Here is a 12,666-nt window from a genome sequence, read left to right on the forward strand (position 1 = left end):
CTGGTTTACTGTTCTAGATTTAAAGGATGCTTTCTTTTGCCTCCCTCTCCACGAAGCCAGTCAAAAGTTGTTTGCATTTGAGTGGGAAAATCCTAGAAGTGGTCGAAAGACCCAGCTCACTTGGAGGGTGTTGCCGCAAGGATTTAAGAATAGTCCTACCATCTTCGGCAATCAGCTTGCGAGAGACCTGGAATCCTGGGAAGCCCCGTCCGAGAAAGGAAAATTGTTACAGTATGTGGATGATATCCTGATCGCTACCAACACAGAGGAAGATTGTATGGCGTGGACAGTGAGTCTGTTGAATTTCTTAGGGCTTCAAGGATACAGGGTGTCCAAGAAGAAGGCCCAGGTAATGCAGCGTAAAGTGAATTATTTGGGCTATGAGATCAGTGCGGGACAGAGAACTTTGGGGCAGGCCCGCAAAGAGGTGATATGCCAAACTAAAAAAACCCAGACGGTAAAGGAATTGTGAACCTTTCTGGGAATGACAGGGTGGTGTCAATTGTGGATCTACAATTATGGACTGCTTGTTAAACCATTATATGCGCTGACAGTGACTGAGCAGAAACACCTCGAATGGAATAAAGAGGCTGAACAAGCTTTTGAACAACTAAAGAAGGCTCTGATGTCAGCCCCGGCCTTAGGACTCCCGGATGTGGGTAAGCCGTTCCTCCTTTTCTCTCACGAGAAACAGGGCATTGCCCTAGGAATATTGGCACAGGAGCTAGGTCCGTATCGTCGGGCAGTTGGCTACCTCTCTAAACAGTTAGACGCAACTGCAAAGGGCTGGCCTGGATGCCTAAGGGCAGTTGCGGCTGTGATACTAAATATACAGGAAGCCCGAAAATTCGCCCTGGGCCAGAAAATGACTGTTTTTGTGTCCCATGCAGTGTCGGCAGTATTGGAAGCAAAGGGTGGACACTGGCTATCTCCACAATGATTCCTACGATATCAAGCTGTAATAGTGGAACAGGATGATGTGGAAATCGTGGTTACTAACATTGTCAACCCAGCTTCTTTTCTCAGCGGAAACACAGGAGAACCAGTGCATCATGACTGCCTAGAAACTATTGAAGCGACATACGCAAGTCGCCCAGACTTAAAGGATAGCCCCATAGAAAACGGAGAAAACTGGTTCACAGACGGGAGCAGCTATGTCCTGAATGGCAATCGACACGCTGGATACGCCATCACCACCAGTCAAGAGGTAATAGAGTCAGGACCTTTGCCCATGAACACCTCCGCACAAAAGGCAGAAATAATTGCCCTAACTCGAGCCCTGGAGTTGGCTCAGAGCAAAACTGTAAACATTTACACAGACACAAAATATGCCTTTGGAGTTGTACACGCACATGGAGCAATTTGGAAAGAAAGAGGTTTATTGAACTCCCAAGGGAAAAATATCAAACATGCAGAAGAAATTCTGAAGTTACTAGAAGCTGTCCAACTCCCTGAGAAAGTGGCAATTATGCATATTAAGGCACACCAGAGAGTGAGCTCAGATTTGGAAAAAGGGAATGAACTGGCGGACAGAGAGGCAAAACAAGTGGCCAAAATGAAAATAAGAGTGGCAGGGGCGTTAATTCCCGATAGGCATATTTCCCTACAAGATAAACCAAAATATACTAAGGAAGATCAGAAACTCATTTCAGACTTAGCAGGGTCGTATAATGAAGAGGGATGGGCTTATACCCCACAGGGAAAGTTAATTGTTCCCTCATATTTACTGTGGCATTTAATACGGGAAGAACATAGGAAGAGACATTGGGGAATGGAGGCTCTGTATAAGCATCTGATAAAAGATATTGTGGCTAGAAATTTATATACCACAGTGAGACAAGTGACTCAACAGTGTGACCTTTGCCTCCAGACTAATCCAAAGAATACTCCCAAACTAGAAATGGGCCAGCTTGGAAAGGGTAATGGGCCTGGACAACAATGGCAGGTTGATTTCACAGAACTTCCAAGAAAAGGGGGGTACCGATATTTGCTGGTATTAACCGATACCTTTTCAGGTTGGCCAGAAGCGTTCCCAACCAGAACTGCCAAGGCTCGGGAGGTAACTAAAATACTAATACAAGAAATAATACCGCGTTTTGGGGTTCCAGCAACCATATCCTCTGACAGAGTACCACACTTTGTTTCAAAATTAGTGCAACAAACCAGCCACCATTTAGGTATAGATTGGCAACTTCACACCCCATATCGCCCTCAGTCGAGTGTCCAAGTGGAGAAAATGAACCATTTAATCAAACAGCAAATTGTAAAATTGGGACAAGAAGCAAACTTGCCATGGCCTCAGTCTCTCCCTTTAGCCCTTTTGCGTATACGGACAAGACCGAGGGCAAGGGAAGGACTGAGCCCTTTTGAAATTCTGTATGGACGCCCCTATGGAATACAAAAGGGGACATCAATGCAAATTGGGGACGAAATTATGACCTCCTATATGGTGGCATTGAGCAAACAGCTCAATAAAATTGGAAAACATGTAATTGGGACCCGAGGAAGGGGTCTGGATGGGCCTGTACATGATATCCAACCTGGAGATTATGTATATGTAAAGTCTCTTGCAGAAAAAACCTTGAAACCACAGTGGGAAGGACCATACCAAGTACTCCTCACCTCCTTCACAGCAGTCAAAATTAAAGAACAGAATGCCTGGATTCATCATACCCGTGTGAAGAAGTCGCCACAAAAGCTTTGGACATCAGAAATTCAAGGGCCATTAAAGCTCAAGCTAAAAAGATAGGATGTGGGTTAAATTTAACATGATTCTGATAATTTTACAGGTGATAGACACAGCGGCCTGGTGAGAGAACTGGTATGTACAGGCGATTCAAAACATCACCAAAATTTTAAATAAGACAGATTGTTGGATCTGTACCCAAATGCCAAGACATTCTGGTTATGAGATACCATTAATAGGCATCCCACTGCCAGTTCCCCTGACGAACCGCCAAGACGGCTCCTATTGGGGAAATACAATCTGGAGCACAGACCCTCAGGTTAAGTGGAGACGGGGACTAAAAATCACTGTCGAAGAGACCAGCATATTAGGGGATAACTGCCTGGTAAGTTCGGGAAAAGGACTGTTCGTGGGAGAACACCCAAATTGTAACAGAAGTCGTACATTAAATATGACAGGTAGAGATTTGGGATTTTTGAAATTGAACTATACCGGTCTCCCGACCCCACAAGGGACAGGGTGGTATTGGTTGTGTGGCACAACGGCTCATAAAGTCTTGCCCATAGGATGGCGAGGAGCATGCACTCTGGGAGGTCTGGTCCCCAATATTACTATCATTGACGGGTTAACACAACCCCCCATAAGGAAAAAAACGAAACGTTGTAAATAACCCCCTCATAAACAGACCAACGAGTTTCCACAGTTTTGCGCGATGGTTCATTCCGTTTTTAGGGGTTAGTGAGTTGGAAAAGGCAATAATAAACATCTCAGCTGTAATAGAAACAGTGGAAAATAGAACAGTTGATGCCCTCCTGGCACTCCAGGAGGAAGTTACTGACTTATCGAAAATAGTATCACAGAATCGTATGGCCTTAGATTTGCTATTAGCCTTTCAAGGAGGGGTATGCACTGTGATCAATGTAGATTGTTGCATGTATGCAGATCAGAGCGGGCGAATCACCGAGGACCTCCAAGAAATAAGGAAACAAGTAAATATTCTACATAAAGTGACACAAGACAACACTTCTTGGGGCTTTTCTGAATTATGGGAGAAATTGACATCCTGGTTGCCCAATCTAACATGGTTAAAACAATTATTTGTAATGATCATTGTAATTGTCTTTCTATTTTTAATTATTAGTATAGCTGTCCGTTGTGGATTTTGGTGTTTTAAGGGAACTGGAAATTCCTATAGCGAATGGAAGAGAAATCAACTGCGACAAAAATTAGAATCTAATCAATACTTCGAGTCTGAGTAAAAGAATTTACTAATTTCTTTGAAAAGGGGGGACTGAGGGGGGGGGTAAGAGATAGGGTAGAGTTTAACAATTGTAATAGTCTGTTTAGCTGTTTAGGGTAAAAGTTGTAAAATTTAAGCTGTTTGCCAAATCTTACACGGTTTGCTTGGGTACTGTGATAAGGTGTACGGGAGTAAAGGGCTTTATGACCATATCAGTCCAGCTTTATGACCATATAAGTCCAAAGAAAGATTACAACCTTGCAAGAACAAGCTAAAGCCAGTTCTGCGGTTTGGACAAAGAGCAGGACGTTACTGAGCCTGCGCCAGATGTGGGGGTCACGAGGAAGACTCGCCTGCCTTCATCCTCAGGACCCCTGACGACCACCACCAGGGGACACTGCGCAAACTCAGTCGGGAGAGAGATATGGAAATGACTTGCAGAACTAATTTTAATACAAAGTGGGGATAGGTAATGCATATGTATAGGCGTATTACATCATATTATGAATATGTAATGAGTTGTCTTATAAAAACAGAGCAAGTTTTCGTGTCAGGCGCGCACGGTTTTGGCGGGACTACTCCCCTGTGCTGCCCAGCGCTGAATAAACATACCTACTTTACAATCTTACAGATCATGGAGTCTGCTTTCCACACGTCATCTATATAGTTCTAATTTAGTTGGAATAGGAAAATAATGCAACATGAATTCATATGAAAAGCAATTTTGTACAGGAAAATTAAAATGGTAGAGCATATTGTTTTATATGAAATATTGAGCTGTGCAATCATATTTGTTATATGCTTTAAGCAGACTTCAGTAGGAAAAACATATTTGTTCCCTTTGGAGCTTCTTTATAAGTGTATAAAAGCTTTAATTTCATATGGTCATAAACGGGTGGAATTTCACAAAAATGCCATCAACTTTTTTCTCACTTTTTCCATCAACATTAAAATGTGATAAACAGATATTCAGAAATCCACACCATCTCAAACGTTGTTTCTTTGGCATTAAGTTATTCAGAGAGCTATTCTCACTTGTTAATAAACAATAATTATTAAAAACTACTGACAATGTGTAACAATCACTTTCATAAAAAAAACCAAAACCATGCATTTTGCCTGCTCTGCTGCTGCACCTGAGGTTTAGAACCCACATCCATGCACAGGCTCTGCTTCGGCATGTCTTTGGCCACAAAGAAGCGAGGAGCAGGTTGTACCCACCACCGCTGCAGGGCTGCAGCCCCCGGGACATGGCGAGGCTCCGCGCCCCCATAGCCCCGCACCCCCTGCCCCTGGCTACATTGCTGCCCGCTAGCATGCCTCGCGCTGCCACATGGCCAGGGGACCCACGGCTTTGGAAAGGGGGGGCCCAACGGGGATGGGCACCTTTCGAACTGGATCACACGGCTAGTTCTCGGGGGGTTCTGCTAGCTCCATTTAAGCAAATGCATCCTTCTGCCCTGTACACTGTGCACTGCATCATTCCAATGCTCCACTCCATGAGACGCCTGTGGCCGTGAAGCCCCTGCAGAGCACACTGTGCCCCTTGCAAGCCTCGTCAGATGCTCCTCAGGACAACCCCCTCCCTGGCTGCATGAACAAGCAAGAAGCTGCTGGTCACCACCTGCCACCTCGCAGAGCTACCACCAGAGATCAGAAAGAGCCCACAGAGCCTGGGAAAATTTTGGAAGTTGAACCTGGGATTTTTAAAATTTGATGGGGAAACTATGGCAATATTGCTGGCTTCTGGTCTGCTTGCAGTTGAACAGAAAACAACTGGAACCACCTGAGCTCCGCATGCCCACCAGTGCTTTGGGCAGACAGAGCCCACCTGGCCACGAACATAGGGAATAGCTGTGCTATGGACCAGCCTGTGCTGGGGACACCACGGTACTGAGGCACCAGGGGATTCGAGGGCAAGGGGAGCTTCTGCTGGGGCTGCAACTGATACCACAGGGGGCATGAGCACTTCTAACCCAACCCAACCTCCGCACAGAGCTGGGTCTAGCTGCACAAAGCCAGCAGAACAGCCCGCGTGAGCAGTCCCTGCAGGACTTAGCTTTGAGACTAACACTATTTAAAGAAATACTCAGATCACCTAGCTGTTCACCCTGGTGGCACCTGGGACAGCTTGCACATGTGGGCAGTTCCCAGGACATCACCAGACCTTGATAACCAAACCCAGCCCCTGCAAAGAGACAAAGCAAAAGCCACCCCTGTGAAGGACACCAGCTATGGAAACCCAATGACTAACAAAACTGCCAAGGTACAGCCAGAGCCTTCACTGCTGCAGATCAGTGGGACAAAACCAGTGAAAGAAACCACCAGGAGAAGGATTTTCCCCATAAACTCAATTTTGAGACCTCACCTTTTCCCCTACTGCCCTAAGGGAATATTGCAAGTGTTTTAGAAACAAGCTACACGGATGTTGGTGAGATAAGGGGTGGCTTCCAGTATTATGCGGTATAAAAAATACTAGAAAGAGCGAGCTAAATCAAACTGCAGGCCAAAATAATACACAAAAGTCCCTATGCGACGAGCGAGGGGAAGCAAGCAGCCGACTCAATGTGAGTGATAAAGCAAGCTTCGATTTATTACGGCGCGATTATGTCTTATATACAGTTCCAGTTAATTATGCCTACTAGTCATCTGCTGATTGGCTAAGCTCTAAAGGGTTACATTTTCATACGTCCTCCTACTTGCGGTTTCTGCGGATAGCTAGCTACATATATTTTTTTCTCTCTTGTCTACGCGAATTCCTCAAAGTTATTTACAACATTAGGCACAAGGTCAGTGTTTTTCTCAGCTTCCTTATCAGCATGCCTCAGCACAGCTGCAAGGCCTGCTTCAGCTAACTTAGGCTAACTTTGTTTCACAAAGATCTTTAAGGGAGTCATGGCCGTGATCACACAGCCATTCTGCAACATTTCCCCCTTTTTCTCTTTGCGCAAGCAAAACTTGTGCAGTTACACGCTCGAGTAATTTTCGAATACAAGAGAGAGCACAGCTTAAACATACGAGTGCAATGCTAACAATTATTACTATAAGCAACACACTTTACAACAGCCCTTTTAAACTACCAGAAGACCGCCCTAATAATAGAGCACCATAACTTTGTCCATTAATTATCAGAGGTCCTCGGACATGAGTTGCAATTTTTTGTGGTCGGTTGTCAATTAATGTTGTATCTACTGCTGTTGCCAGGTCCAGGCCGAGGCTCCCTCGGGTGGCGGGTTGTAACACGGTGTCTGTCGATAAAAGTTGGTCATGTCTCCTGGAGGGGGTGTCGTGAAGGTGACAGGAGTCGCGATTGGGGTCGACGCGCTGCGGCTCCTCGCGCTCGGTTTCCCGTTTCCCGACTGCCGACAGACGTTGGTGTTGTGAGTTCCTTGCTGACAATTTTGGCACCACACTTGACGTTGTTGACATCGGTCACGGGTATGTCCTGGCTTCCCGCATCGATAGCAGAGGAAGTCTCGGCGCGTGGTGGTCACTGGCTTCGGGGGCGCGGTAGCCCCAGGGGGGGCGCAGAGGCGCAAGCGCTGCAAAAGCCTGACTTTGGGCTTGCACTAAATCTCTCCCTACTGCTTGGATTGCTTCCACTAGCAAGGCTTGCTGACCTACTGGCACCCGACTCATTCGCTCTAGCAATGTTTCTACAGAAGAATCTAAGGGCAGGGTTACTAAAATGCCTTTGGTGTAACTGTTACTATTCTCCAGAATACATTGGCACAATAACGGCCCTTTCATAAAGTTAGGTGTATCTGGTGGGCTCACTGTGGAGGCCTGACTCATTCACTGTACTACGTAACTGACTTAATATTTTCCAATCAAAGCCTCCCAGGTTCCCTGTCTTTGGTTAGCGGCATTCATCTGATACGTTACAGGGAAAGCTTGTGGGGGGTTGTCTTGATCAGCAATATCAAATATTCCCTGAGCAGCCGCTTCTTGTGCTATTTTTTGCCAATTAGTGTGCGTAGAACGCACCAGTTTCTTTACTGTATTTTTTTTTTTTGTTCTTTTTTTTTTCTCTTTTTAGAATTTTGTATTGACTGCCCACTGCTATTTTCTTCCTCAGCAGCACTTTTGTCAAATGTGTCCCCGCCCTCTGGCCCCCCGGGGGGGGGGGGGGGGGGCGAAGGACACGAAGGGTCTATAGGTGGTACAGTGGGCTCTATAGGTGGTACAGAGAGCACTGTTTGTGATAAAGGGGGCATTGGAATGTGATTTTCACATAGCATAATTTTTCCTGCATTAGGATCTGCGCTTGCAAGTCGGCTTGTTACTGCCGCAGCAAGGCGCTTTTCTGCTTGATATCTTTTTATACAATTAGTTACTTCACGCCATGATTTCATCAATTCTTTTGCTGCCTTATCGTCATCTATAACTAAGTCCCACAAGCAGTCCCTAAATGCACGCCACTCCTCTACTTCAAACATTTTTTCGGGGTCTGTAAAAAACCCTTTCGCTTTTCCCATAGTAATTAACCTGGCCAGATCTTTTAAAGGGCCTACTCCCCGCTTTTCTAAAAAGCATTGTAAAAGAGCGAGTGCTACCTCTTTTTCCATAGCGCGCTTAAAACAGTCCTTTTCCTTGATTAAGATGCAGCCTTTTCCCTGGGTAGACACTCACGGACGGCGAACCTTTCCTTGATTAGTCGTCGGTTCAAGCACGGATCGAGGTACGATGCCTGCATCAGTCGATCTTCGCTCCCTGGTCGCTGCTACCAGTGCTTCTCCGTCCTCGCTGTCCGGTGAAGAACAAGGATTGGGGGTCCCTGTTCGGGCGCCACTTGCGACGAGCGAGAGGAAGCAAGCAGCCGACTCAATGTGAGTGATAAAGCAAGCTTCGATTTATTACGGCGCGATTATGTCTTATATACAGTTCCAGTTAATTATGCCTACTAGTCATCTGCTGATTGGCTAAGCTCTAAAGGGTTACATTTTCATACGTCCTCCTACTTGCGGTTTCTGCGGATAGCTAGCTACATATATTTTTTTCTCTCTTGTCTACGCGAATTCCTCAAAGTTATTTACAACATTAGGCACAAGGTCAGTGTTTTTCTCAGCTTCCTTATCAGCGTGCCTCAGCACAGCTGCAAGGCCTGCTTCAGCTAACTTATGCTAACTTTGTTTCACAAAGATCTTTAAGGGAGTCATGGCCGTGATCACACAGCCATTCTGCAACATCCCTAATAAGACCCAGTGATTTGGCTTGTTGGTCCCATGCACACCCTGTCAGGCAGCCTTTGGTTTGTCTCTGGCTAAGGCACATTTCTCAAGCATCGGAGATAAATGCACCTCTCTGCTCCCTACAGGAGACTTGGGCAGCCCAGGGCACCAGACACCCAGGACAATGTTGTTCCTCTCCCCGGGGTGCGACATCTCACCCCGGCTGGCCAGCAGCCCCCCGCACACGGGGCAGCAGGTGTGAGGCGTACCCAGGGGAAACGCTGACTTCTGGTAGATTTTCATGAATTCTTGGTAACATGGTATTTAAAGACAGGGGGAAAGGGAGCTGGTGTCATTGTTACAGCCTGCGCGGCGTGCCAAGTTGCCAGGATGCTGCCAAAGATAACGGAGTCTTTAAGATGTCTTTAAAAACTCCTGGTATTACGAGATGCAGAACTAGCCCTGTGCAGAGGTAGAAAGTAATTACACAATTCTTCTGTAAATTATGCAAGCTTATTTTCCAGGAATGATGCATAGCCTTAAAATGATATGTTGATTTCTTCCCATTCTAGAATGCACTGGAGATGTCTTGCTCTTCCAGCTCTCCAGGGCTAGAGCTAGCTTTTTCCACCACTGAAAACCAGAGCTAGGAGGGCTTGTCAGAGGGGGAAAAAAAAGTAACTCTTATATAATTTTTAAGCAACCTGCATATCTGTGTGCAGCACATACAGCTGATCAAAAACATGTGTGTGCACGCATAACATAAGATGAACTTGAAAAAGAATAGTTCCATATTTTTTTTTTAAAAAAAAGGATTAACACAGATGAAGTGTTAAAACACTGAAAGAGCACTGAGTTCAGAAGTGCCACGACCAATGGCCCAGGCTGCTGTGGGAAGCAGCACAACGGCTGTTCTGCATGAAATGGCTGGTGCCCCCATTGGCGGAGGGAACTGTACACCCTTTACCTTTGCTGGTGCCACAGTGACATGGTTGACTCCTCACATCCAGGCTGCAATGGGTTCCCAGCCACCGGATCAAATTCCCATGCTCGCAGCCTGGCATTCTGCTGAGCCCACACGGCTCATCCTTTTGCTGGGATTGTGGCCTCTGCCTGGACAAATGCTGTCCCATGCCACATCCACACACATCCTCCATCCCTTCGGAGCCCTCCTTGGCCCTGACACGGGTTGTACCTCTCAATGCAATCCGGTGTTCCACTCCTCTCTGTCCATCCTTTGGGCTGTTGCTGTGGACATGGGGTAGCAGCTGTCCCAAGGCAGGGTCGGGTGGACACAGGACATCACTGCATTCACGCTTTCAAGCCCTTCAGGAGCAGCATTAGACAGGTCAATAGCTCCTTAATGCTGTCTGGCAAGAAATGGGGAAAAGAAGTGATGTAAGGTACAACTCATGGAAATATGTGCTGAACCTTCCTTGGGATCTTTCACAGAAAGTGTATTCCCAAGCTATCACTTGGTATTTTAGACCATAAATAACATATCACCTGATTGTGAAGAACACAGTTTAGTACAAGGCACTAACCAGAGTCACACGGTAAACTAAAACAATGTATGAAACCTGTTTCAGTGGGAGCTGTAATAAAGATTACTTACAGTTGCAAGCAAGGTCTAGTTCTTCAGAAAAATGGACTGATAAAATACATATTTTAGATCTCCAAATAGATCTTGCCAGCTCTCCAAATAGTCCACAAATTAATCCCACAATTATGAATCCCCTATTTTCTTTGATTTAGCACCATCCCCTTCAGGAAAAAAAATCCCCAGGTTAAAACATTTCAGAAAATATTCCACATACATGGTCACACATAATTATTTTTTGTTCTCTCCAGTTCCTCCTTCATCCAGTCAGTTCTCCTCACCTCTCCAGGTTAGGTACTTTCCTCTGTCAAATATCCCTTTGAAATCCATTTCATCTGAAACACCAACACTTTTTAACAGAGTAACAAGGGAAGAATTGGAGCAGGGAGACGGGTGAAGCAAGGGCAAGGCACAGCGGGTTAAGGTGCTGTGAGAGGACCTGACCATACGCAGGGTCCTCCGCCCAAGTCACAAAGGTCTGCAGAGAGACCTTGTAGCCATGCAGAGCAAGCCCCACTGCAAGCGGGCACAGGAGCGGGGGCTTTGAGTCCCATGCTGGGACATCAGTGGCCATGCTCTCCTCACCCCCTTCAGGACCTGTTGCATCAGCACGTCTTGGCAGGCTGCAGTGTAACCAAGGGGTACTCAGCAACTACAACAGATGGTTGAGGAAGAGCAAACAGAGCAAAAACTCTATTAAGAAAATTAATAAAGTTAACAGACATTCGTTTTAAAAAGTTACTTGCTGCTTTCACATTTAAAGTTAGCTACTCAATTAAAAATCCTAAATTGTTCTTCTGCTACACCATCTCCTCCTCTTGCTAACTGCCACTTGTAAGAAGTTTCTTCTTGTTCCTTCTCCAGTTGCCACTACTCACAGTTTTGCAAGGAGAGAACACAACCTGTATCGTTTCTTGATAGTGTAAACACTGAATATAAGCAAGAATTATTTCCACATGCCTCCTAAGTGAAGCAATACAATAATAGTCATAACTGTAATATCCTCCGTGGAACAGTATTTCCATTCTGAATGGAGCAGAATGAAAACTCCCCACTAAAATTTTCTTTTTTTTCCAGTTGTAAACCATCTTCTTCCAAACCCACTGTTTTTGTTTTCTCCCATAGACAACTTTTTAGCCACCAGGTTTCTGTGTCATTAAAGTCATATGTCCCGTCCCAGCCCTAGGACGAAGATTCTTTGCCCATCAGTGGGACGCTGACACTTCTGTTTATTGACCTTTTCTGGCTCAAGAAACAGCCCCCAGACATTAGACTTTTGAAATCATCAATTTTGCACCCAAGTGCAAACTGCCCATAAGTAAGAGCCAAGTGGCAAGGTGGGCCACGGAAGGAAGCCAGGTGGGACAGGCAGTCACACAGTTGGGGTTGTTCTGCGTGCGTTCGGCTAGTTAAACTTCACTTTTTGCAGGATACAAAGCATGTCTGCACTTTGGTGATCTGATCGATGATCAGCTGCTCATCCCATGGCCACACTTGCCTTGACACCTACATCCCCACGCAGGGCTTCAGACTTAGGAAGATATTAATTATGAGAAATGAAAGACCAAAAGATTAAAAATGTGAAAAAGAAAAAAATCAATATTTCCTGAAAGTTCACTTGAGGAACAAGAAAGAAAAAAAAAAAAAAAAAGAAAAAAAAAAGGAAGGCATTTTCCCAGTGAATGGCATACTTATAATCTCTCTGTTTCACTGCCTGAGACCGCAAAGTGGAGAGGCAGGGGTCTTGGTGAGTAAAATACACGTTACAAAGGTTAGAAAAAGTCACCAGGCAATTTTTATTGTCTTTTTTTTTGTCAAGATGCTGAAAGTTAAAAATTTCCCCTGGTGTTAATAATACAGTATTAGTTACACATGATTGCTTTGCTGGAGTTAAACCACCACGACTCCAGCTCACTCAGACCTGCATTACTCCAGCGGGCAGCTATTTCAGAAAACAAAAGCCTTCACC

General features: G+C 45.4%; 1 protein-coding gene across 1 annotated transcript; it reads left to right on the forward strand.

Moving 5' to 3' along the window:
* The first annotated feature begins 484 nt into the window (after nt 1-484).
* Nucleotides 485-8,759, forward strand: LOC121080435. Its single transcript, XM_040578455.1, has 3 exons — nt 485-659; nt 1,014-1,376; nt 8,584-8,759. The coding sequence occupies exons 1-3, from the start codon at nt 485-487 to the stop codon at nt 8,757-8,759; spliced, it is 714 nt and encodes a 237-aa protein (XP_040434389.1).
* The last annotated feature ends 3,907 nt before the right edge of the window (nt 8,760-12,666 follow it).

The sequence above is a fragment of the Falco naumanni genome, chromosome W (assembly GCF_017639655.2).
Source record: "Falco naumanni isolate bFalNau1 chromosome W, bFalNau1.pat, whole genome shotgun sequence".
In the NCBI taxonomy this organism is placed as follows: Eukaryota; Metazoa; Chordata; class Aves; order Falconiformes; family Falconidae; genus Falco; species Falco naumanni.

Coding starts and splice junctions, on each gene's coding strand:
- LOC121080435 (XM_040578455.1), top strand. CDS start 485: ATGACAGGGTGGTGTCAATTGTGGATCTACAATTATGGACTGCTTGTT. Junction 660..1,013: donor CTTAGGACTCCCGGATGTGG/GTAAGCCGTTCC, acceptor TTGTCAACCCAG/CTTCTTTTCTCAGCGGAAAC. Junction 1,377..8,583: donor AGCAATTTGGAAAGAAAGAG/GTTTATTGAACT, acceptor TTCCTTGATTAG/TCGTCGGTTCAAGCACGGAT.